The following is a 26513-nucleotide window of genomic DNA, read 5'->3' on the forward strand; positions in this document are numbered from 1 at the left end:
TTTAAACCCAATCTTATAGGCATCAACGAGTAAGGGGGAATAAAGGTTTCAAATTCGAAGAAACGTGGCTGTTGTGGGAAGAGTGTGAAGCAGTGGTTGAGGGAGCATGGAATTTAGGTGGTGTTGATGGGTTCGGGTTGGTTGATATACAACACAGAATTGAAGCTTGTGGAGTGGAATTGAAGACATGGGGTGCTGGTAAGCTTAACCCAGATGCTGCGGAGATAAAAAAGCTTTAAAAAAAGATAGACACTATGATTGGGGAGGATGTCACAGAGGAGTCTAAAGCAGAGTTCCTAGAAGTCTCAAAAAATTTGGATGAACTATTACGAAGGCAAGAAATTTTTTGGGCTCAAAAATCTAGAATTTCTTGGCTCAAGCATGGGGGATAAAAACACAAAATTTTTCCATGCCAAAGCCTCACAACAGAGACAAAGAAATCATATTCAAAGGATTAAAAACTCTGAAGATTGTTGGGTGGAGGAAGCAGAAGACATTGCAGATGTGGCAATTGAGTACTTTGATAACCTCTTCATTGCAGGAACCTATGACCAGATTGATGAATGTCTAAACATAGTAACATGTAAGGTTACTCTTGATATGCAGCAGATCCTAACCAGTGATTTCATTGCTGATGAAATGAAGGCAGCGTTGTTTCAAATGGGACCAACAAAGGCTCCTGGACCGGATGGTATGAACCCTCTATTTTACCAAAAATTTTGGCTTGTCGTGGGTGATAATGTTGTTATTGCTGTTTTGGATTTTCTAAATTCTAGTTGCATGACTCCTCGCATTAACCATACCAATATTGTGTTAATTCCTAAAGTAAAAAATCCCATCAAAATGTCTGATTTTAGACCAATTAGTTTATGCAATGTTATCTATAAAATCATATCCAAGGTTTTGGCTAACCGTTTGAAACAGATCCTCCCATATATTATCTCTCCCATACAGAGTGCATTTGTCCCTGGCAGACTCATTACAGATAACGCATTACTTGCCTATGAGACTCTCCATGCTATGAATATTTGGAAAAAAAGGTGCTTTGGCATTAAAGCTCGATATTAGTAAGGCATATGATGGGGTGGAATGGCCTTTCCTCCAGGGCATGATGGTGAAATTGGGCTTTCCAGAGAAGTGGATTAAATGGGTGATGGAATGTGTGAGTTCGCCTTCCTATTCCATCATGCTTAATGGGAAGCCGTATGGACACTTGCAACCTTCAAGGGGGATTCGCCAAGGCGACCCTCTTTCACCATATTTGTTTCTTTTGTGTGCAGAAGGGTTTACAACTTTATTGGAAAAAGCATTTATGGAAAGGTGAATTAGTGGGGTATCTATTTGTAGAAGTGCACCAAAAATAACAAACTTATTATTTGCAGATGATTCTCTATTATTTTGCCAGGCATCCCAAACTGAAGTTGCAACCATTACTGAGATCCTCCAATAGTATGCAGGTGCATCGGGTCAATCTATTAACTTATAGAAATCTTCGGTATTTTTTAGCAAAAACACATCGAGTGGCCAAAGACAAGAAATTGCCACGTCTTTGGGGGTGAAGGAGGTGGGGAAGTTTGACACTTACTTGGGCTTACCAACCTTCATTGGATGTGCAAAGCACCAAACCTTCTCTTTCCTTAAGGATAGGGTTTGGAAAAAATTGCAAGGGTGGAAGGAGACGATGTTATCTAGAGCGGGCAAGGTGCTAATCAAGGTAGTGGCTCAATCAATCCCCACATACACTATGGGGGTGTTTCTTTTACTTTTTGACGCTTTGTGATGATCTCAATGCTTTGTGTGCAAAATTTTGGTGGGATTAAGTGGGTAATGAGAGGAAAATACACTGGCGGAGTTGGGATTTTTTATCAAAGCCAAAGAAAGATGGTGGTATGGGGTTTAGAGATTTGAGAAGCTTTAATCTTGCTATGCTTGCTAAGCAAGGGTGGAGACTAATACAAGATCAAGACTCACTATTATTCCAATGTCTTAAGGCTAGATACTTCCCTCGATGCAATTTCCTTGATGCGGCTGTTTCACCAAACTGCTCCTACACATGGAGAAGTATTTTGGCAGCTATGCCTATCCTAAAATCGGGGTGCTGTTGGAGGGTGGGTGATGGATTAAATATTAGAGGTGCAGAGGACAAATGGATACCTAACCACCCCCACTAACAAAATGCTATTTCCAACCGTGATGGAGGATGAGAACTGGTGTGTGGCAGATCTGATTGACCAAGACCTTTATTGGTGGAACCGTGACCTCATCTATGCCAAATTCCATAAAGTTGATGCTGATGCTATCTGCAAAATTCCATTGAGCCGTAGGTCTGCACCGGATGCCATTTTTTGGCTGCATAGCAAGGATGGGGCATACTCATGTAAGTCAGGGTATCAAGTTGCAAGACAGATTGCAAGGGAGCTGGATTGGACTGAATGCTCCACGGGTCCAGCAGGAAGACAAGTATGGCAGAAGATCTGGAAGCTAGGAGTGTCGAACAAAATTAAGTTGTTTGGTTGGCGTGCTTGTCAGGAAATTTTACCAACCCGTGTGAATTTGGCAAAAAGGAAAATCAGTGATGATAATCTATGTCAATGCTGTGGGAGAGAACCTGAAACTGAAGCACATGTCATGTGGTAGTGTGGGGCTGCTCAAGACGTTTGGGTAGGATGCGTGCCGAGACTCCAGAAGATGCCAAGCAACCACGGTAATGTCGTTATGCTCTTTGAGACTCTATTCGACAGACTTGAGTCCCCAGAGGTTGAGCTGTTTTTTGTCCAAGCTTGGTTCATATGGAGCCAGGGAAATACGGTCTTATATGGAGGAAGCTTTAGGGATCCAAAATGGCTCAACAAAAGAGCTAGCGACTACCTAAGAGACTATCAACAAGCATAGCGGCAACTTGTTATTGATGCAACAACAACAGGGAGAACCATCTGGCAGCCACCACCACAATCGTGTTTCAATCTTAACTTCGATGCGGCTATCTTTGATGATTAGAACTGTACGGGCTTTGGTGCAGTAATTCATAATTACAGAGGTGAGGTGATGGCTGCCATGTCAGCCAAGGGTCTGCCGGTGACAACTGGTGATGAAGCAGAAGCATTAGCTTGCAGGAAAGCGCTCGAATTCTCAATCGATGCGGGTTTTCTGGAGCTAATCATTGAAGGGGACAATGCGCATGTTATGAAGAATATTGGCTCATCTCTCCCAAACCGTTCTTCGCTGGGCATAATTATAGATGATGTCAAGTGTCTTATAAATGGGATGCAAAATGTCTATGTAAACAGTACTAGAAGGGAAGGAAATATGGTGGCCCATGTCCTTGCGAGGTTTGCTAAAAATGTTTCGGAGGACTTGTATTGGCTGGAAGAAGCTCCGCCTCCAGTGGTGGATGAATTGTATTTTGATATGTTGAATTTGAATGAATGAAATTATGCTGGTTTGGCTTTCAAAAAAAGAAAAGCATATTTAAATAACATTTCATAAGATGCCGTTATGTATAAAATTGTATTAACACTTTTTTTGAGTTTAACTTAATATCTTATTATATTTAAATTGAAAAATTAAATAATTAATATCTGACGTGTATTTTTTTTTCAAAATTAATAACTATAAAATATTAAAATAGTAAAAAAATTTTATAACAACAAATATCAATTGCCAAATTGCAATCCATCAATTTATTTTTAATATTAAACTCAAGGCATAAAGTAGCAGCAACAATCAATTGCAGAAAGATTTTCGCTTATTATAGTGTATAAAACTTGCCCAAAATTAAGGACAAATTATGAAAATATATACTTAACCAAGGGTAAATTGGTCCACAAAAATGAAATAACTCAATGACAAATTATGAATTTTATTTTATTTCTTATATTTATTTTTGATAAATTATTTCTTATATTTATAACAAACTTCTTGAAGAGGACTTTTATATTTACAACACTTTTGAGGATTATTGTCATTTCCTTATACTTCATGAAGGACAGTGTTATTGGATGTTCTTAGTGTATTTAGTTATAGAGTACTGTATGAAAGTTTTGATACTACTTACACTGAAAATGTAAAAAATAGTGAAAAAAAATTAAGCTTATTTATTTATTTATTTAAAATTTCCCTAAAAATGTTTTAAAAATATTTTCTAAATTAATGCATTTAGGGTATCTGTTAACTTTTTCTTATTTATATAATACTAGTTAGGGTGGTGTGGGTACCCAAGGCATGCTTGGCAACGTCCTAGGCATGCTAGCAACGTCCTCGACCGTCCTCGGCATGCTTTGCAACGTCCTCGGCATGCTTAACAACGTCCTTGGCCGACCTTGGCATGCTTGCAACCTAGGCGTCCCACATCGAAAGAAAACCCCCCCACTTTCTGCCTTATAAGCTGTGAAGTAAAGGGAGTAGTGTACCACCAAGCCTCTTGTGATCACAGAGATGCTTGGTGGTACACTACTCCCTTTACTTCACAGCTTATAAGGCAGAAAGTGGGGGGGTTTTCTTTCGATGTGGGACGCCTAGGTTGTAAGCATGCTACGGTCGGCCAAGGACGTTGTTAAGCATGCCGAGGACGTTGCAAAGCATGCTGAGGACGTTGCAAAGCATGCCGGGGACGGCCGAGGACGTTGCAAGCATGCCTAGGACGTTGCCTAGCATGCCTAAGCATGCCTTGGGTACCCACACTTTATTTTTTGTTGTGGTTAGTACCGGTTTGATATTTTATTTTGATTTATAAGGAATTAATACCTCAACAATTGTGAAAATTTTGTAACAATTTGTTGTGTTAACTAACAGCTCTATATATATATATATATAAAAAAAAAAAAAGAGTTGATTGGGCGATATTACCCAGAAAAAAAGAAGGCTAGTGAACAATGCAAGTTGATCAAAAAAAAAAAAAAAAAAAAAAATGTAGCTACTACTATAGCTTTACGTATTCACATTTTTGTTATGAAAGTGTTATGAAAAATGTTGTAAATGTCGCACTTCTTTTTTCACAATATTTTTATTTTTAGTTGTGGTTGGTTTTAGTATGATATTTTATTTGGGATTAACATCTCAACAATTGTGAAAATATTGTGATAGTTTATTGTGTTAACTAACCACTCTCTCTCTCTCTCTCTCTCTCTCTCTCTCTCTCTCTCTCTCTCTCTATATATATATATATATATATATATATATTAAAGAATTACCTAAAAAAAAAGCGAAACAGTTCAAAATGTTGAAAAAACCAAAATCACTGTAGCTTATTACTGCAGTTTTGACACGTTCGCGTTTTTTATATATACTACTAAGGGTTGTACGTGCAAGGCACGGGCTGCCCCTTGCAAGAGAAAATTTAATATAGGATTGTTTTTTGAAGTAGTATCAAATCATGTATTTAAATTTAGAGTAGTTATTTAATGTATGACTATCTATTTAATATGATAATTTATTAGGAGAAGGTATTTGGTATCAAATGATACCATGTCAACGGTATCAAAATTAAATAAGTATGAGATGTGTCAGTAAAAAATAACTAACCTATAATAATTGAAAGACATGTGATAGTGGGTAATTATTTTTACACACGTCTCTCGTTTATTAGATTTTACATGTCTCTTGTTTATTAGATTTTGATATGGATGACGTGGTATTATTTGATACAAAATACTTTTCATTTCGTAGAACCTATATACTAAAGATAGTATCTACTCACAAAAAAATTCAACTAATTAACAACAAAGTTTTGATAAAACATTGTCACAATATTTAAATTTTTGCAATAAATAATGACATATGCTACAATTGAAACTCTTCATCAAATTAAATACCAACAACCATTTGCAATGAATATTTTGTTATTCATACTTCCTTCTTTATCATTTTATTTTATGAGCCTAACTATGATACTTAGCTTACTTAATGTTTAATGAACGCATTTTTAAGGAAAAAAAAAAACAAAAAAAAAACAAAAGACATATATCATTGAAGTTTCTATTAGATAAAATTATAAATTTAGAAGAATTAAACCGCTAATATATTAGTGTTCTCTAGGTAAGAAATAGAATACAATACATAACTATTTTTACTTTTTAAGTATGACTAACACATAAAACTCAAAATACACGAAGAAAATTTCTGGGACATTAAAATTTAGTGAGGCATTTTAGATATTGCGCAATGAAATATTCTAAGAATCATATGATTATGTTAGGGTTTAACTAAGAGATTAATAGTAGGGACTATATACTTGTCTACAAAATATAAAGGTGGAAATTATTCAACTTTATTGTTGGGGTATGAAACTACTTCAAACATAAAGGGAGAAAGTACTTTTTTCCATAATTATTTTCTGTTGGTAAAACTATGTGTTTTTTACTTTAAAAAATGTGTTAAAAAAAAAGTCAGCCCAAGAAAATTGTACGTAAAACTATTAATTTTGATTCAACAAATTGGCTAAACAAAAACAAAAAAAGTCAGGAACATAATTGTGGGGGCCAGTTAGCTAGAAGGTACTATTAAAACTATAAGAATTGGGCCTATGGCCCAATCCGAGGATATTAACTAATCCGAGGATGGTCAAATAAGGTTATTATGGGAATGGTATAAGAAGAAGAAATAAGGATTGTAAATGGTAGTCCAAAATATGTCCGAGGATAAAAGTTATCTCGGAAACAGAGATCCGAGATCAGTAAAAATGTCTTATCATCCTGAACATCCTTCAAGGTTGCATTACGATTAGAAGTCGGACATTGGATAAGGGAGGAGTAAAGGGAGGTAACAAATATCTTCAAAAGCTGCTACCTCTACATTAAATGCATCCCATCTAACTCTCTGGCCGCATTAATGTGGAAGTGATACTTGAACAGTGGTTAAGCAGCCTTACAGCTGTTAGTTGAAGGTTTTGGGAGGTATTGGATGGAACAAGAAGGAGTTCCTAGAAACTAACCTACATGTGTATAGTAGGGATGATACCAAAATTATAGTATATAGCATGGAGAGGTGGCCTAAAGGAGGGGGATCGAAGTCAAGAAATCTTTGTAATAATCCTTTGAACTCTTGTAACATTGATCATCAACTGGATATTATAATATAGCTCCTCGGACTGTGCTGATGACAATTTTTCTCATTTTACTTATGTTTGATTCTCTTAAATAAACAACTGTTATTGTCTTTCTTACCAAATAGAACTACTTCTTTTACCCACGCTCTACAAATTCATTGTTTGGGCTTGTTAGGCTAAAACCCAATCCTATATTGGGTCTAATCCAAATTCAGTCTTTACAATAATAAATGTCACGATATTTTCTCAATATCTTTATTTTAGCTATGGTGGGCCCTGGTATGATATTTTATAATTTTATTTTAGAGTAATGTTACATTCACAACAAATCCTAGGTGATAAATTTTTATTGGGTTTTAATTGGGACAAGCACTTTAAACTATGCATTAAAAAAAACAACAAACAAAAAACCAACTGGAGAAATTTGTGCGTGAAATAATGAATTTATGCTCACCAAATTTGACTAAACCAAAAAAGAAGTTTAAGAATACAACAAAATGTCACAATATTCTCATAATACCTTTATTTTTAGTCGTGGTAAGTTTCGATTTGATATGTTATTATTTATTTTATAGAAATGTTATCTCCATATTATTTTCATTACAAATTCTAAATGGTAAGTTGTTATTGATTTTAAAATGGATCCACAACTTATATCACTTTTTTATCCATCAATAATAGCTTATCAATGATTTGTTGTGAAATTAATGTTAAAATGTTGTGGACTTAACAATTTTTTATTTGATATATAAGAAATTGGGATCTCAAAAATTGTGAAAATATTGTGATAACAACAAGTGTTATAATATTTTCTCAAAACATTTATTTTCATCTATGGTTGGTCACAGTTTCATATTTTATTATTTTATTTTGATTGAAATTGATACTTCAATAATTATGAAAATATTATGAAATTTGTTGTGTCAGTATAATAATATATATACTAGCTTATATAAATATTTAAAAGAAAAAAAAAAACCGATTGCTTAAAAAAAAAAAAAAAAAAAAGTCTTTAGACAAGTAGCTACAGTGGCAAATGAATAAAACAAAAGACATTGCTGTGCACTAGCACTTTATATATATATGTTGATATGGATTATTAAACTCCAAACCCAAATATCAGTCCAGAAGTCACAGAGTGGATGGGCCTAAGCACATAGCCCACAACAAAGTATATGCCTAAGCCCTGAATTTTCAGAGTGGCTGAAGCGCTCATTACTACACAGCAAAGTATATGCTTTTGCTTTCCCTTTAGCTTCAGGTCACCGACTCATTCACTGTGTAAGTGTCCCTTCCACTCATTTCAATTCACAACCTTTGCTTTCAATTCCTTATATTTCCATCACTCGCATTCTTCTTTTACATACACACACACAAATATGTATATCTGTTATGAATATATCTTTATATATTTATCACAGTAGTCACAAAATTTGTTTGAATCGGATTTTAGGTGTAGAACCTGAAAATGGGTACTCAGTATTTGTTTCAGTAAGAGTGTTTAGTGTGGAATGAACTGTAATTTTGCTGTGGCATGTGTGTGAAAACTTAGAGGCCATATTTGTTTGTGCCTGAACGGGAATGACTAACAAGTATTCGATAAAATGCCGAGCTGTGCGTCTATTTTTATATGACTTTCTATGCTGATACTCGTCATCGCATATCCCAAATTATGAATATATTATTTCAATTAAGTTAGAATGATGGAAAGAATATGAGTGACTGAACTGATTAGTCTCAATCCATAGTCAGACCCCAAAATTTGGGACTAAAAGCTTGGTTGTTGTATTGTTTCAAATATGCCGTTTAATGTATTATAGTACACTCTTAAGTTAATGTAAGTTTGCACAAGTAGCTGTTTTAACTCTGGTAAAGACTGTGTGGTGTCCAAGCTCTTTAGAACTTTTACACAATCATGAAGTGGTCTATGAGCTATAGTTTTTGGCAATGGTTGCAAATAGCCAGCTATGAGCAACTGGAACATTTTGTATTAATCATTTTGTTTGCGATTGTAAATGCAACTTCTGTATATTAATTTTGTTGTTGATGAGGAGAAGGAGAACTGTTCTTTTTGAAATGAAGACTTTTTTAGAATTTCCGTTTAGCTTTGACTCTCCAATAGAGTAAAGATTGCGCCTCTTTAATTTGTAGATTGGTGGGAAATGAAGAAAGGAGCGCATCCCCAGTTGCAATGGATATCCTATGTGACTCAGAGTGGAAGATTGATGAACGTTATGATGACCAAAATACACCAGGTTGGTAAAGTCTACCACTTCAGGGCGAAACGTCAAATGGCTGAAAGTGTAGGGCAGATTTCCATCACTCGCATTCTTCTTTCACACACACACACACACACACACACATACAAATATGTATATCTGTTATGAATATATCTTTATATATTTATCACAATAGGTACAAAATTTGTTTGAATCGGATTTTAGGTGTAGAACCTGAAAATGGGTACCTAGTATTTCGTTTCAGTAAGAGTGTTTAGTGTGGAATGAACTGTAATTTTGTTGTGGCATGTGTGTGAAAACTTAAAGACCATATTTGTTTGTGCCTGAACGGAAATGACTAACAAGTATTTGATAAAATGCCGAGCTGTGCATCTATTTTTATATGATTTTCTATACTGATGCTCGTCATTGCATATCTCAAATTATGAAGATATTATTTCAATTAAGATAGAATGATGGAAAGAATACGTGTGACCGACATGGGCGGCCCTAGACATTTTGGGGTCTAAGGCGAGAACTAAAAATGTATGTGTATGTGTATGAGTGTGTATGTGTATGTGTATGTGTATGAGTGTGTGTATGTGTATGAGTGTTTATGTGTATGTGTATGTGTATGAGTGTGTGTGTGTGTATGTGTATGTGTATGTTTATGTGTATGTGCATGTGTGTTTATGTTTATGTGCATGTGTGTTTATGTATGTGTGTAAATTTATGTATGTGTACGTGTATGAGTGTGTATGTGTGTGTATGTGTATGTGCATGTGTGTTTATGTTAAATGTTGTGGAATTAATGTTAAAATGTTGTGGACTTAGCAATTTTTTATTTGATTTATAAGAAACTGAGATCTCAACAATTGTGAAAATATTGTGATAATAAGAAGTGTTATAACATTTTCTCAAAATGTTTATTTTCAGTTGTGGTTGGTCACAATCTCATATTTTATTATTTTATTTTAACTTGTAAGAAATTGACACCTCAATAATTGTGAAAATATTATGAAATTTGTTGTATCAGTATAACAATATATATGCTAACTCATATAAATATTTAAAAGAAAAAAAAAAACTGATTACTGAAAAAAAGAAAAAGAAAAAAACATTTAGGCACTGTAGTTACAGTGCCAACTGAATCAACCAAAAGGCGGTGTAGCTATTGTGCATTAGCGTATTCGCGCTTTTTATATATAGAAATATGGATTATTAAATCCCAAACCCATATAACAGTTCAGAAGTCACAGAGTGGATGAGCCTAATCACATAGTCCACAACAAAGTATATGCCTGAGTCCTAAAGTCACAGAATGGCTGAAGTGCTCATTACTACGCAGCAAAGTATACACTTCTGCTTTCCCTTTAGTTTCAGGTCACCAACTCATTAACTGTGTAAGTGTCCCTTCCACTCATTTTAATTCACACCCTTTGCTTTCAATTCCTTATATTTCCATCACTCACATTCTTCAATCACAAAACACACACACATACATAAATATGTATATCTGTTATGAATATATCTTTATATATTTATCACAATAGTCACAAAATTTGTTTGAATCAGATTTTAGGTGTATAACCTGAAAATGGGTACCCAGTATTTCGTTTCAGTAAAAGTGTCTAGTGTGGAATGAATTGTAATTTTGTTGTAGCATGTGTGTGAAAACTTAAAGACTATATTTGTTTGTGCCTGAACGGGAATGACTAACAAGTATTCGATAAAATGCCGAGTTGTGCATCCATTTTTATATGACTTTCTATGCTGATGCTCGTCATTGCATATCCCAAATTATGAAGATATTATTTCAATTAAGTTAGAATGATGGAAAGAATATTTGTGACCGACAGGGGCGGCCCTAGACATTTTGGGGCCTAAGGCGAGAACTAAAAATGTATGTGTATGTGTATGTGTATGTGTATGTGTATGTGTATGAGTGTGTGTATGAGTGTGTATGTATATGTGTATGTGTATGTGTATGTGCATGTGTGTTTATGTTTATTTGCATGTGTGTTTATATTTATGTTCATTTATGTTTATGTATGTGTACGTGTATGAGTGCGTATGTGTATGTGTATGTGTATGTGTATGTTAATGTGTGTGTATGTGTATGTTTATGTTTTTGTGTATGTGCATGTGTGTTTATGTTTTTGTTCATTTATGTTTATGCATGTGTGTATGTTTATGTATGTTTATATTTATAAATATGTATTTTTATATTTATAAACATAAATATAAATATAAACACATACACACACATAAACATACATGAACATGAACACAAACACAAACAAACATATACAAAAACAAACAAACATAAACACACATACACATAAACACGTATAAAAAACAAAAATAAAAACAAATAAATATAAACACACAAACACATAAACACGTATAAAAAAACATAAACAAAAACAAACAAATATAAACACACATACATATAAATACGTATAAAAAACAAAAACAAAAACAAATAAATATAAACACATATACACATAAACACGTATAAACAAACATAAACAAAAACAAACAAATATAAACACATATACACATAAACATACACACGTAAACATAAACATACATAGACATAAACACACATACAGACTGAGAAAAATTAAACACTCATATAGATTGAAAAATATTGCAAACTAACACCAATCCTCAAACAATTTCGTTAGTTATTTTGGTGTGTTAAAATCGAGTTTTTATGTGTGTTTATGTTTATATTTAAGTTTATGAGTGTGTATGTTTATGTTTATATGAGTTTATACGTGTTTATGTGTATGTGTGTTTATATTTATGTATATGTATATTTTTGTGTATGTGTATGTATATGTGTATGTTTATGTATATTTGTATATGTGTACTTATGTATGTGTATGTGTATGTGTATGTGTATGTGTGCTTATGTATGTGTATGTGTATGTGTTTATGCGTGCTTATATTTATGTATGTTTATGTGTATATATATGTGTTTATGCGTGCTTATGTATGTGTGCTTATGTATATGTATGTGTGCTTATGTATGTGTATGTGTATGTGTATGTGTATGTGTATATATATTTGTATGTGTGTGTGTATGTGTAGGTCTCTTTGTCTTTTTCAGATTTAGGTGCAATACCCTGATGTAATTGTAATTAATGGTTTTTCAACTTTCAATCTCAATCATTAAATAAAATATATTAAAGGAGAGTTAAAAAGTTTAAAAAAAGAGTAAAAAATGTAAAAAAATACCTATGGCAGTGCACCTGATCTCAGTCCGTCTTTCTTCTCTCACCCTTTTTCATTTCTTCTTTTTTACGCGGTACTTTGTTCTTCTTCCTTTTATTTTTCTTTATACGTCGCATAGGTTGACAGGAGAGGAGCGAGTGAAAGCCCGTCAAGAAAGGAAATCGAAAATTATGCTGCCGAACCAAAGACTATGAAAATCTCTTCCTCTCAACTCAGATGATCCTCTTAGGTGTAATTGTGACTCACGAGGCTTCATCGGATTATGGTATGTGATTTTTGGTTATTTATTTATTTATTTGAGATTATGAAGCAAATAGTTTTTATATTTTGCTTACCCTTCCTATTTTCTGAAAACATTTTTCTTGAAAATACTATTTTTTTTGCTTTGCTTTCAGTTTATCATTCTTGCTTGTGGTATGTGTTTGATTAATTTAGATTTAAAATTAGTTCAATAAGATGATTTTTCTTCTAAAATATAATAACAAAACCAATATATGTTTTTTTAACGGTGGGTTCACTTTCAGTGTTTTCATTTTGTGATTTTGGTTGTTTTGTGGGTTTTGTGCTTTGATTTGGTGGGTATGACTTGATTTGTAATTTGGTGGGCTTCTGGGTTTTTGTTGTGATTTGATTTTGACTGGGTTTTGCCGTGGTGGTGGCCGTGATTTGATTTTGGCTGGATTTTGACAGTGGTGCGTGGTTGGAAGTGATGAGCTTGAAAAGTTTCGGCCATGGAGGTTTAGAAGGAGAGCTTGGCGGTCAGCCATGGAACACGGTGTGACGTGAGTTGAGGCAGAGAGAGGATGAGAGGAAAACAGGGGCGACTTTAGACATTTTGGGGCCTAAGGCGAGAACTAAAAATGGGGCATTTTTTTATACTTATATATTAATTAAATTAATGTTTATTTAATATTTTTATATTATATTTTTCATCATTATTTTCATTTTCTTCTAAATTATTTTGAAGTTCATTATCAAGATTTGTTGTATTGCAAAATTGAACATCATTTTTTTATAAATTATTTTGGTGAATTTCTTGCTCATTTGTGATATTTTCATCTAAATTTTGTGTTATATTTTGTTTATTACTAATAAAAAATTTATCCATTGATCATTTTTGAGACTCAATTAATTTTTCTTTTTTTAAGTTTTTCATATCCAGATGCATATTTTCTAGTAGACATTTCTAATCAAACAATATATTTATAAAGACTAAAATAAAAAATAACTTTCAAGTGTAGAGAAAATGAGAAATAAAACCTGATTTATATAAAAAGTATTGTTGTAATTTCACTGAACAATAATAAGTTTTTAGCAATCTCAACATTCATAAATTAAAAAAAATTAAGCACAAGCATAACAAAAATTTAAGCACAGCCATAACATTGACGCAAGACTTATTAATAAGACCCACCTACAAAAAAAAAAAAAAATGCAGGCTTTAAAAAAAAAAAAAAAAAAAAAAAAACTTGGAGGCCCAAACTTAACGCCCAGTCCAGGGAGGGTCCAGGCAGCCAGGGAGGGCCCAAATAAACAAAGTTATCTTAAGTTCTTAACAAATAAAATGGCCCAAATATTTATAATTTTAGACCTGATTCCTGGTACGGTGAGGTGAGCAGTTTAGAGTCTTGAGACTTGAGAGAGGCGGAGAGCAGAGAATCAGAGAGAGGCTGAGGACAGACTGAACAGTGGAGACTGGAGACTAGAGAGAGGCGGAGAGCAGAGACTAGAGAGAAAGGTAAAATTTTTAGGGTTTTGATTTGTGGTTAATCTCTTAGACCGGATTTGTAGTTTATCTGGTTGATTTTTGGTCAATGATTTTGTTTAGAACCGGATTTACCAAAATTTTTGTTTTTTTTTTTGGTTAAAAGGATGTGCCGGATTATTTTTGTAATTCATTTGAAACTACCCGGTTGGTTCTTTTCTAAAATTTTGGGACTTGGGGGCCTTAGGCAATTGCCTAACTCGCCTAAGGGAAGGGCCGGCCCTGGTGACCGAACTGATTAGTCTCAGTCCATAGTCGACCCCAAAATTTGGGACTAAAAGCTTGGTTATTGTATTGTTTCGAATATGCCGTTTAATGTATTATAGTACACTCTTAAGTTAATGTAAGTTTGCACAAGTAGCTGTTTTAACTCTGGTAAAGACTGTGCGGTGTCCAAGCTCTTTAGAACTTTCACACAATCATGAAGTGGTCTATGAGCTAGCTATGAGCAACTGGAACATTTTGTGTTAATCATTTTGTTTGCGATTGTAAATGCAACTTCTGTATATTATTTTTGTTGTTGATGAGGAGAAGGAGAACTGTTCTTTTTGAATGAAGACTTTTTTAGAATTTCCGTTTAGCTTTGACTCTCCAATAGAGTAAAGGTTGTGCCTCTTTAATTTGCAGATTGGTGGGAAATGAAGAAAGGAGCGCACCCCCAGTTGCAATGGATATCCTATGTGACTCAGAGTGGAAGATTGATGAACGTTATGATGACCAAAATACACCAGGTTGGTAAAGTCTACCACTTCAGGGCGAAACGTCAAATGGCTGAAAGTGTAGGGCAGATTGCCAAGTTTAGGCGTCGATATGAAGAAAAAGAGAATGATGAAGACAAAGAAAAGTGACTTTTTCTAGGATGCAATCGTAATATTCTTGTCAGATTTAATGAATATTAATCTTTGGAATAAAAATGAATCTGGTGAGTATTCTAGAGAACATGTGTGTTGCTATGTTTTGTGACTGGTTAAATTTTGACAAATATTTCCATTTGGATCATGTAATTTGTCTTTGGCAGTTTAAGGTACCTGTGAGTTTATCAAATTCAAGATTTTGAGTTCCTGCCAGTTCTAAAGTAACTCTTATTTTGTCACAAGGGTTATATTCTACCTTTATCATAATGAATACTTGTCAATTTTACACCCTTCATGTAAACTATTTAAAATCTTTGTTTCCCAACTCTTTAAATGGGTCCATACTGTCAACCGGAAGCATTTGAATGGAGTTTATATATCATATTAGAGGATTTTCTTCTATTTCTTGTAGGATTTCACAAAGTGACTTGGTCTTAATTACTGCTTAGGTGAAACTTCCACTGTGGGGTTTAGTTTCAAACTTTCAATATCTTTTGTTTCTCTAGGTTGTTAACTGCTGCTTTCACACACCCCACGCCCTCCCCGAGAGCATTGATTTGCTACAATTGAATAATCTTCGCACAAAGTATACCTGGTTATGGTTAATTAGTTACATTGTGATTCTCTGATAACAGAATAATGTAATATGCTTGCACTGTTTGATTACTTTCTAGTGCAAGAGGATTTCTTGTTCAGTATGATTACCCCTTTGCTAGTTATGTGTTTGAATGGCATTTGCAAGTTTGTACCCTTTCATGGATATTGATAAATGGATGGTTAGATTAATGAATTTACAATGGATGATCCAATTGCCTACCACAATATAAAGCTTTGGTTGGCAATAATTTGATCAGCTCCTCTACTTCCCTGCTATACATATATTTTTAAAGGTTTCGGACTGTTCCATATTTACCAAAGTTTGATCCATGGTCTGGGTTTCAAGATCCTCCCTGCTTTGATCTATTTGATTTCTGGCATCATCCTACTTGATTGATTATGTAAACAATGCATTGAGAGGACCATGGGGAATGATGGGCCTCAGGTCTACCACATAAGACCTACAACACTAGAGAAGGGCCTTCCATCATAAAGAGAGAATAATGTGGGGAAAAAATGTTTACTCACACCGTTACACATACTTTAGCCATGGACTAGCAAAGGCAAAAAAAGTTATCCGTGCACACATGAAAGAAGAAAACCCTCCCATCACGTATTTAGTTGCCAGCCACACCAGGTCTAGCACCCACAACATGAGTCTTCAATAATAACCCATGTAAGAAAAACATGAACTACCACATGGAAAAAAGGGAACTTCCCCTCTTCTCCTCACTTTAGATATATAATATATCATAAATATGCCTTTTCTTCTACTTAGCAAAAAAAAGAAAGATAAACCCCCCTGTCTCTCTTCTCCTCACTTTAGATATATATAATTTAGATATATATAATATATCATAAATATGCCTTTTCTTCTACTTAGCAAAAAAAAAAGATAAGCCCTTCTGTCTCTTCTTGTGCATCTTAGAATGATGCAGCTAGTAAATTTTCAAATCGCCATTTCTCTTTTTCTATGGCTATTATTAAATGCGATGGTGGAAGGAAACTCAATACCTAAAGTGGTGCAACACAATGTCACGGCTGGCTCTTTGTCATCGTCACCATGGCTCAAGAAAATCATGAACCAAAAGCAAGACCCTAGAAGTCCCGGGTGTGGGAACAGGCCTTGGATATGCAGGCAAGGAGAGTCTCGACCTGGAATGCAGTGTTGTCGAAACCGTTGTGTGGATGTTTTTTCTGATGTTAATAACTGTGGTTTGTGTGGGATTAGATGCCCGTTTACTTGGCAATGTTGTCGTGGTTTATGCGCTGATACGAATATTAACCCATATAACTGTGGCAGATGTGGAAACAAATGTCCATTTGGTGTCCTGTGCTTGTATGGGATGTGTGGGTATGCTCAGGCATTCCCTCCATTGCCATTTCCACGGCCACCGCCTCGCCCTCCCTTCCCATTTCCTCCTAAACCGTCTCGACCACAACCAAGGCCTCGCCCTCCTTTCCCATTTCCTCGTAAACCTCAACCATGGCACCCACCACACCCACCTACAATGCAATGAAGTTATTTTGATAATCAAAACATGTTCCTTACATTAGTCTTCCCAGCTAAGTTAGTTATCTGTGTTGTTCCTGTAATGTTTGTGAGTACTCTTTCTTATTCTTCATATATTAATGTCCTACCCTTTCTTATTCTTAGTCTCATCTATCTGAGAAGTTGGTATTGTAAGGAGTCATGATTTATAAAATTTCAAGTTTTGCAATTATATTATGAATTATGATCCATGCCAAGATGTCCGCCAGCCCTCATCCCAATACTACTATTTTTCGTGATCTCGGCAGTACTTGTTCTTTAAAATAGTAAAATGTGTTTTAATTTTCCGGCTTAATTATCTTTCGCTTCAATAAGAACTTGAAAATATTTGGTGGCAAATAGAAGCCTAATATCAAGACTACAACTAGTATTTACCCCACCCTCAATTGAAAACAAAGAATAAAAAAAAAAGGGGAAAAAGAGTATAGCATTCACATTAGATTCGTTAAAATTTTAAATTTAACTTAAAAGGCTATTTTATTTTTATCTATTTTGCTTAGCTCATTCTTTTATTCTTCTCTCGACTCTCCCTCATAGGCTGTACACTAAGAAAATGATAGTTTTTGTTTATAATATTATGCATGTGAACTAGTGGTGACAATATTTGACACAACTTATGAACATGATATGTTATTTTTCGAATTAATGTTTCCTGAAAATGGATTAATGTCAAAGTGGATTAAGTCATTTTGACACAATTAATAAATGTGTTAATTTCATTTAATTTATCTGCAATCAACTCAAAATGACATTTCTCATTATTTGTGTCAAGGTGGTTTAACCCATTATGATACATACCCATTTGACCTATATTACTTATCAATTTATGTTCGTTGTGTGTGAACAATGATCACAAAGGTTTTGAACTTTTGATAGTTGTGGCTTTGAATGGAAGGGTATTTTGATGAATACCGATGATGGCTGCAAAATTACTAACTTGAGGTTGATTTTGGATTGGGAAATTTCATAGGTGACATGTCTCTCATCTTAGTTGAGCGAGGGAGAGAGATGTTGAAGATTTGACCATGATTATAGCTAGCAATTGTTTTAACTAGCTACAAGTTAGCCCAATGCCCCCTTACTAGTCCATTGCTGATTACTTTCAAGCGCACACTTCCCATGTACAAACCTCTCTCAATGTTTCTAATAAATCTAGGGCTTAAATTATGCCAACGCATTTAAAGGTTTATGAACTACCCTAATAATAAAAATTTAACAACGGTTAAATTCAACTAAAGTTACTGTTTTTTAAATCAGTTGGCATAATCTAAACTCTAGATTCATTTGAAATGAATTATTGTCTTTAATAACCTATTGCAATTTTTAGTATCTACATTGATTCCACATAAACCCACATAATATAATATAATATCAAATATAGGTAGGGATAACAATTGAGTGGTGGAGTGGAATCATAATAATAATTATAACTATATGATGCATCATCTCCCTCAATGTATCTAACAATAAAATAATAAAAAGCAAATGACAGAAAATAAACAAACCTAATAGGTAATGAAAATTTTGTAATTAAAAAAAAAAAAAAAAATCACATTTTAGTATATATACTTAGGTTAGGGTGGATCAATTAAAACCTGCCCCGGTTTGTGGTGAAACGAGCACTTCATGTTCTAGTCTCATAAGATAAGTTCATTGGGAGTGGTGTGAATTAAGGTGAAAAACACCAACATTCTCTATTCTAAACTCAATTTTTTATTCATTCAATATATATTTTAGGGTAAATTATATTAACATACACTGAAGTTTGGGTTAATGCCAACTAAGTTTAAGACTCTTCAAAACTAACAAATTTGGTTCTTAAAGCCAACTTAATCCTTTAACAGTTAGTTTGTTTTTTTCTTAATTGTTTTAGGAACTAAGTTGACTTTAAGGACTAAATTTGTTAATTTTGAAAATTCTTGGACTTGGTTAACATTAGCCCAAATATCAAGGTATGTTAATAAAATTTATCTTATACTTTACACTTTGTTTGTTTCAGCAATGATATTTTTTAGAAAATGAGTCATTTTCCAAAAAATATTTTCTATAAAATTATCTCATTTTCCTATATCTGGTAGCAATCTTAAATAAATTGAAAAACAATCTCTAACTTTCCTTATTTAGATTGCTATAAAATAAAGTTATTTTCCAAAAAAAAAATAGTAAAAAACAATCTCTAAGTACTCGATAATAAACAATGCATTAAAAAAAGAAACTATATTTTTTATGTTGACCAAAAATAATTTTATTTTGACTCATTTTTTCATTGGTGTTTGACTACAGTACACCAAGTACTCTTTTTTTATATCCTCCCATAAAAACATGCCACGTCAGAGTTTTTACTAATAAAGGAATAAGCCATGCCACACACGATTATCCAATTTCATAAAATAAAAATTTAACCCCACAAACTACGGTTGAAGAACCAGTCTCTCCCACCTCCAACAGCCAGAGAATCTGCCGGAGAGCTTCTACGCTTAGCTTGTCGTTATCAGAAGTAGGAGTCTCTGTTCACCGGATTTTCGAATAGGAAGGACTCCCACCACCGTGGCCTCCAATAGCCATCGGCAAGCTCCTTGCTCTCAATCGCTACGCAAAAATGGCGGCTCCGGCAATTGATATCTAAGGTGGGTCCGTATGTTATTGTGTTACTAATATTAATAGTACTACTTTTAAAATGGGGGGGGGGTTTTTGGAATCCATGACTGTTGGGTTTTGTGGAAAGAGAATATACGCAAATGTTGAATGGGAATTTATCGTGTGTGGCATGTCTTATTTGTTGCTTGGTGAAACGCTGAAGTGGGATGACAGTATTGGAGATTGTAAAAAAACAAGCAGAGTTGACACCAAGTCTTTAACAAAATGGTATATGTCATACTCTTTTATGTGGGTTGTTTATGTTTTCCCCCAAATGGGTCTCTCTTTTTTAGGCATTTATCATGCTAGTGCTGCATATAATTTAAGTTTGAAAAAAAAAGAAGAAGTATGCATTGGTTTGGTTTAACTTTTTCTTTTGCGCCAAATTTCGTATTTTGAGTCCCTCCCCCTAAACTATAAGGAGCCTGCTACCATTCATTCACCGAACTATTTGGGCACATCAGAAAATCTCTCTCTCACTCGGTCTGTGTCTATTTCTCCTTCTCTCTCTATTGTTCTTCAATTTTTTTTTGTGTGTTTGTTGTTGGCTGTTGAATTTGTTGTGGATTTCTTGGATGGGGTTTGGAGAGTGTTTTCCATGCTCAAGGGTTAGTTGTCTTTTTGTTTTTGTTTATGATAAATGGGTAAGTTGTCTTGTTGATATGCAATATCATCAAATTTGGTGATGTTTTAATTTTTTTTTTTTTTGGGATTTCGGCATGAAGCACAGGTCAGTAGTTGGAATCTTCCCTTGGCACCTTTACAAGTTACAACTTGTTTGGGAGGAGGGAAAATGAATGGCAAGAATGATTTTATAGTAGTCTATTTCTTTGTTTGGGACTTTTAAGAGTAATGTTGGCTACACATAAAATGATACAATTTTTGCCACAACTTTCCATGTGGACCTACCATTACACCTCTATTGCTAACAACTTGCCACATGACAAGTTGTGGCAAAAGTTGTGTAATTTTATGTGTCCCTCGCATTACTCGGAGTTTTAATGGAAGGAATGGACTTGTTTGAGAGTTTAAGCGGAGGGAATGAAATGATTGTCCTCTATTCCCTTAAAACCTCAAATTTTTAGTAATAAGTTCATTAAACGTAATTTCATTCCCTCAAATTTTGAGATGAAAATTTGTGGTTTTGAGGGAATAGAAAGGATAATGAGTGTTTCTTCCTACTCATTCCATTCTCTCCCAACTCCCAAATAAGCGAAGTGAAAAATATTATAAAATTATTCTTTTCATTCCTTTCCAATCTAATTTTTTTTAATTAAAAAAAAAAAAAAAAAAAGAGTTGGTGAAGTTTCTTATGTGTTTCTGTTTGCTTTGCTGTTTTTGTTCCTTTTGGTAATGCTTCACTTCCAACGTGTTGCAATTGATTCCTGTGTTTGGAAGCAAAGTGATGTCAAAGTTTTAACCTTCTTGGTGATTACACTTTACTCAGGAAAAAAATGTTCTTCCATTGTTTCACTCGTTTTTTGTTCAATGGTATAATGTTGATTCTAATTGGACACAGTCCATTGGTTTTGAAATGAGTTAAAAACTTTTTTCTTTTTTGGGAATTGTAAGTAACACAGGCATATAGTGAGTTTTGCATTCATGACCTCACTCTTCACGCGTTCTTGTGGGAGGAGGAAGTGACATTTGACTTGAGTTGGAGCTCATTGGCAAGTTTTGATATGAGCTTGATCCATACTTGCAAAGAAATAGGTCGTGATGTTGTTTTGGATCTTTTGAGTTTTTAATTTGTATTCAGAATGGATTTTGTGTATAACTTACAAGGGAGTAGTCTGCATTTGCAACTTTGGATTTATTTATTGGAGAAATTAATCATAGGCAAGTGATGCTAAGGTTTGGAATTTAATGGAGATGCTTTATGATCTCTATGTGCTTTGTTCTTGCAGATGATTTCACAATCATTATGGCTGCTTCTGTTTTTGGACTGTTTTGTTCTTGTTTCTTTTTCATAAATTAAAATGCTGACTTGAAGTTATCTCTTAGAATTTTTTTTCCCATGACCTGGCACTTCAGTTAAAAAAAAAAAAAAACTCCATTAGGGTGCTGAGAAATGAGGAAAGAGCAGGGGAAAAAAAATCTAAGTCTTATGTGTTTGTGGTGTAAAGCTTAAAAAAATCTAAGTCTTATGTGTTTGTGGTGTAAAGCTTGTTTAGTGGGTTTTCTCCCTATTATTTATTTCCTTGATATTGAAAATTTTAAGATACAAAATTTTGGTCTCTTTTGCTTTTCCTAAAGTTCTTCCAAACTTCCTGATGTAAAATCAAGTATTTATTAGAAAAAATATATATTTATTTTGGTTGTGTGTTGGATTCTGTTTTTTTTCATAATCAATATTATAGCGTGTGAATTGTGAAAGTTAGGGTCTTATTAAGTTCGTACTTAATCAATGTATTGTAATTGCTTCTACTTCATTCAATTTGATTGTAATTGCCTCGTGCCTTTTATTCTTTTTCCCCCTTTTTCCTAATTTATATTGCTGATTATATTTATAGGGTTTTGAAAGTGTTTAGCAAACACGACTCGATCCTATCAATCCAATTCTATAAAGTCCGATGGCTGTTTCATCTTCTCTTTTTACATCTTCGTTGCAGGGGAGCATGGTTGCTCCCAAAACATTGAAATGTTACAGAGAGTATATGTGCAGTCCTTCAAATCTTTCCTGCAGACAATCTGGATATTCTAAGTCAGTGTACCTAACACATTTGAGGTTATTGCCCAGTGGGAAATTATTGAAAAGGGAACAAACTGACAGAGTCTCTCCAAAGGACAGAATCCAGTGCTGTGCAGTACAAGTTGAAAATGCACCTTCATTTTCAGTTGGGAAGAAGTTTCAGCTTGATGATGTAATTGAAGCTCAACAATTTGATAGGGATATTCTTGGTGCTATATTTAAAGTCGCACGTGAGGTGGAGAAGATTGAAAAGAATTCTCCTGGAAGCCAAATTCTTAAGGGTTATCTTATGGCTACTCTCTTTTATGAGCCTTCCACTAGAACTAGGCTTTCCTTTGAGTCTGCCATGAAAAGGTTAGGTGGGGAAGTTTTGACAACTGAAAATGCACGGGAGTTTTCATCAGCAGCTAAAGGAGAAACGCTTGAAGGTAAGCCTTTTCATCTGTTTAATCAGGTTTCTAGTGGTGGATTACTGAAAGTTAGTTGTAATTTAGTAGCTTGATTTGCAGATACCATAAGAACCATTGAGGGTTACTCGGATATAATTGTGATGCGGCACTTTGAAAGTGGTGCTGCCAAAAGAGCAGCTGTCACAGCTGGCATTCCTATTATTAATGCCGGGGATGGTCCTGGGCAGCATCCTACACAGGTATGCAAGAAAGCTGTTCTTAACTACAATATTGAGCTTTTTGTTTGACAGCCTGTAAGTGATCATGTTTGGAGAAAAGAAAGGCGTGTGTAAAAATAAACAAAACAGTGAAGTGATTTTAAGAGAAATAAATAATTTAATGATAAATCAAGCGGACAAGAAGTTTGGAGGTGGATACAAATTGTGGCCTTAACTGAGAGTTTCCATCTATCCCATGATCATTGTCCATTATGCTACTCTGTATCTTCTGTAATGGAGAGGAATCTTAATTTGTTTTAGTCTAGAAACTATTTATACAACACAGGATATTACTAATGAAGCTTTGTCATAATTTAGAAAGAGACTAATTACAAAAGCAAGCTTTTTTATTTTCAATATTAGTTAGTCATAGATAAGAAGTCATTCCTATGGAAGATACACACATGAAAGAAACATAGAAATGGTTCACCTTTTAACCCAGTTGTTCAATTTTCATACTATATGGACTAATGGACAGTTGAAAACTCTAATGGTCCATTTGAACTGAGGGAGATGGAGGAAGAGTAGAGTAGAGTAGCGTAGATTTAGCACAAAATTAGCTTATTTTTAGCCAACTATACTCTACTCCCCCCACTCCCCCTCCTTCCCCCCTTCCATCCAAACAGGCCATAATTGTTTGCTGTAGGATGAACAGCTTGATTCTCTGAGATTAAAAAAAAAAAAAAAATGAGTAGAGCATATCTTGTGACACTTAGAGCCTGTTTGGCCAAGGTTTTTTCATTACTCAATTTCCATCACTCATCATTCATTATTCATAACTCATCACTCATCATTCATCACTCATCACTCAATTTTTCATACTCGTTTGGCATCATCACCCAATTTCCATCACTCAATATTTTTCACACTATTTATGGGCCCCATACCTGTCAGCCGGTGCAGTTTTTTTTTTTTTTTTTTCCAGTACCCAAACTCACTGAAGCTAAAAAAAAAAAAAAAAACCCAGAACTGAAGACCGAACAAGTGAAAAAAAAAGGTCAAAAGGTGGTCAAAAGTTGCGGCTGTAGGTCCCCTATGTGTGTTTAATTACAATATTGCCATTGAGTTATGAGTTATGGAAACTAAAAATAGCCTTTGGTTGTTTTCAGTTTCCATAATTCATAATTCAAAAATCAGAGAATTGAGTGATGGAAACAGAGTTATGAAAACAGAGTTATCGTTTGACCAAACAACATTTTTGCTATGGGTCCCACCATTTTTGAGTCATGAGTTATGGAAATTAAGAATTGAGTTATCAAAATATTGAATCCAAACAGGCTCTTAGTAGTCTTTTTTTTTTTTTTTAAATCTTCTCTTATTTATAATGTGAGTGTTAAGAAGCACCTAGATTACATCTTGTATCCAAGGCTTGCTGCAAAAGATGGGGTGAGGTGTTCATCTACAAATATCTTCATAGACAAGCAACATTGTTGTTTTGTCTTGGTATGACATTAATTGTTTGTTTTCTCCTGATGTAGAGGGGGAGAATAATGTTTTGTATTTTCATTTGATGATTTTTTTTAATCATTTCGTCATATTTTAATTGCTGGTAGTAAGTTTCACATAGTTTAGTTCAAAGATCTATTCTTGATGTTGTGTACGATTCAGGCTCTCTTGGATGTATATACCATTGAAAGAGAGGTGGGGAAGCTAGATGGCATCAAAGTTGGGCTAGTGGGTGATCTTGCCAATGGAAGGACTGTCCGCTCACTTGCTTACTTGCTTGCCAAGTACCAAGATGTGAAGATCTACTTTGTCTCTCCTGATGTGGTAAAAATGAAGGTAAATGTTGATCCAGTTGTCATTTGAATTTACCTGTAGGTCTTCTGTGTGTGATTTAGGCAAATGAGAAGTGGAAATACTATAGAAAATTTGGGGTTTTGGTCTCTCAATATTTACAATTTCATCTTACAGGATGATATAAAAGACTATTTGACATCAAAGGGAGTGGAATGGGAAGAAAGTACTGATTTAATGGAAGTGGCTTCTAAGTGTGATGTAGTGTATCAAACTCGCATTCAGAAAGAAAGATTTGGAGAGAGAATTGACCAATATGAAGAAGCTCGAGGCAAGTACATTGTAGATCAGAATGTCTTGGATGTTATGCAGAAGCATGCTGTGGTCATGCACCCTCTACCAAGGCTTGATGAGGTATCCATGTGATGTTTAAGTGATGTTGGTGTGTTCTTTATGAGCGCGAATATTTTTAAGTGCTTCTTATGTATATACTGGTTTATTTGTTTGTTCTCATGAATTTTTGCAGATTACTGTGGATGTCGATGGGGATCCAAGGGCTGCTTATTTTAGACAAGCAAAGAATGGACTTTATATACGGATGGCTCTTTTGAAGCTCTTACTTGTAGGGTGGTGAAAATGCCTCACCTCTAGTTTCAAATTTTGACCCCTTTTTTTAAAAAAAAAAAAAAAAAAAATTAGGGCTTCCAATTTTGACTTGGTTTCCATGGTTTACTGAAACTGCGAGACAGAATTGTTTTTTTTTTTTTGTTGAGTTTGAACACGCAGGGATCTGAAAGCCATAGCTCTTAACTTTTTATTTTTTTGGGTGACCTCTAAATTGATTTCCTCCTGTTATGCTCTGAACTTCACTAATGCTCGGTCATGAGTCATGACCTTGAAGCTCTCGTGACAAGATCCATTCTGTGCCATTTTACGTCTCAATTGCAATGTTCAACTCATCAGTTTGTGACCAAGTAAGTTGCTGCTTGCTGGCCCTAGTTGGTGTTTCTTTCTATAATAAATCTAGAATAATTTTTTTTTCACAACTATTAATGTGACTTGTTATGATTGGTGTAATAATAAAAGTAATTTCACTAGTGATTTCTATGTAAGTGATTTTACACCAAACACACTTTGCTACTTTAATATGATGTGAAAATTGTCGGGTTCCTAGCCACCTTCCCTCTCTCCCTTTTTCTCCTTTTATTTTCCTCTACTTATCCTACATAAAAAGAAGAAGAAAAACCCATAAGTTGTTTCGTTTTAATTGTGAAAAAGAATATATTTAAACGGAATGGTTAAACTTGTTACACACAAACTGTTCTACACACATTTTCAAAAGCAACTAAAATTATGACTTTAAGTTATGTTTCAGTTGCTTTTGAGGGTGTGTAAAACTATGTAAAACAAAGTTACCACTTGCCTAAACTACCAAGGCCACGTTAAGAGTGAATTGCCAGGCAAGTTGACTAACTTGCCACTTGCCTAGACTGACAAAATGAAGAACA

The 26513-nt window shown here is 34.3% G+C and overlaps 2 protein-coding genes and 1 long non-coding RNA gene across 5 annotated transcripts; all 3 read left to right on the forward strand.

Annotated features, from left to right (window-relative positions):
- Nucleotides 1-9197: 9197 nt before the first annotated feature.
- Nucleotides 9198-9474, forward strand: LOC115956241. The gene is made up of 2 exons (XM_031074675.1): nucleotides 9198-9367; nucleotides 9458-9474. Exons 1-2 carry the CDS (start codon nucleotides 9205-9207, stop codon nucleotides 9472-9474), a joined length of 180 nt encoding a protein of 59 aa, XP_030930535.1. The 5' UTR covers nucleotides 9198-9204.
- Nucleotides 9475-14110: 4636 nt separating this feature from the next.
- On the forward strand, nucleotides 14111-15409 carry LOC115957379. The gene is made up of 2 exons (XR_004084353.1): nucleotides 14111-14242; nucleotides 14897-15409. It is a non-coding gene; the product is annotated as an uncharacterized LOC115957379 (long non-coding RNA).
- A 4260-nt stretch (nucleotides 15410-19669) lies between these two features.
- Nucleotides 19670-25934, forward strand: LOC115958237 (aspartate carbamoyltransferase 2, chloroplastic-like). 3 transcript variants are annotated; one of them, XM_031076635.1, is made up of 7 exons: nucleotides 19670-19899; nucleotides 22423-23029; nucleotides 23111-23250; nucleotides 24877-25050; nucleotides 25183-25419; nucleotides 25532-25627; nucleotides 25779-25934. In XM_031076635.1, exons 2-7 carry the CDS (start codon nucleotides 22483-22485, stop codon nucleotides 25797-25799), a joined length of 1215 nt encoding a protein of 404 aa, XP_030932495.1. In that variant the 5' UTR covers nucleotides 19670-19899; nucleotides 22423-22482; the 3' UTR covers nucleotides 25800-25934. The 3 variants fall into 3 exon arrangements, with proteins under 3 accessions (XP_030932495.1, XP_030932497.1, XP_030932496.1); XM_031076636.1 differs by lacking the exon at nucleotides 19670-19899 and adding an exon at nucleotides 20154-20392; XM_031076637.1 differs by having other exon boundaries at nucleotides 25532-25934.
- Nucleotides 25935-26513: the final 579 nt, after the last annotated feature.

Source organism: Quercus lobata, chromosome 8, assembly GCF_001633185.2.
Source record: "Quercus lobata isolate SW786 chromosome 8, ValleyOak3.0 Primary Assembly, whole genome shotgun sequence".
Lineage (NCBI taxonomy): Eukaryota > Viridiplantae > Streptophyta > Magnoliopsida > Fagales > Fagaceae > Quercus > Quercus lobata.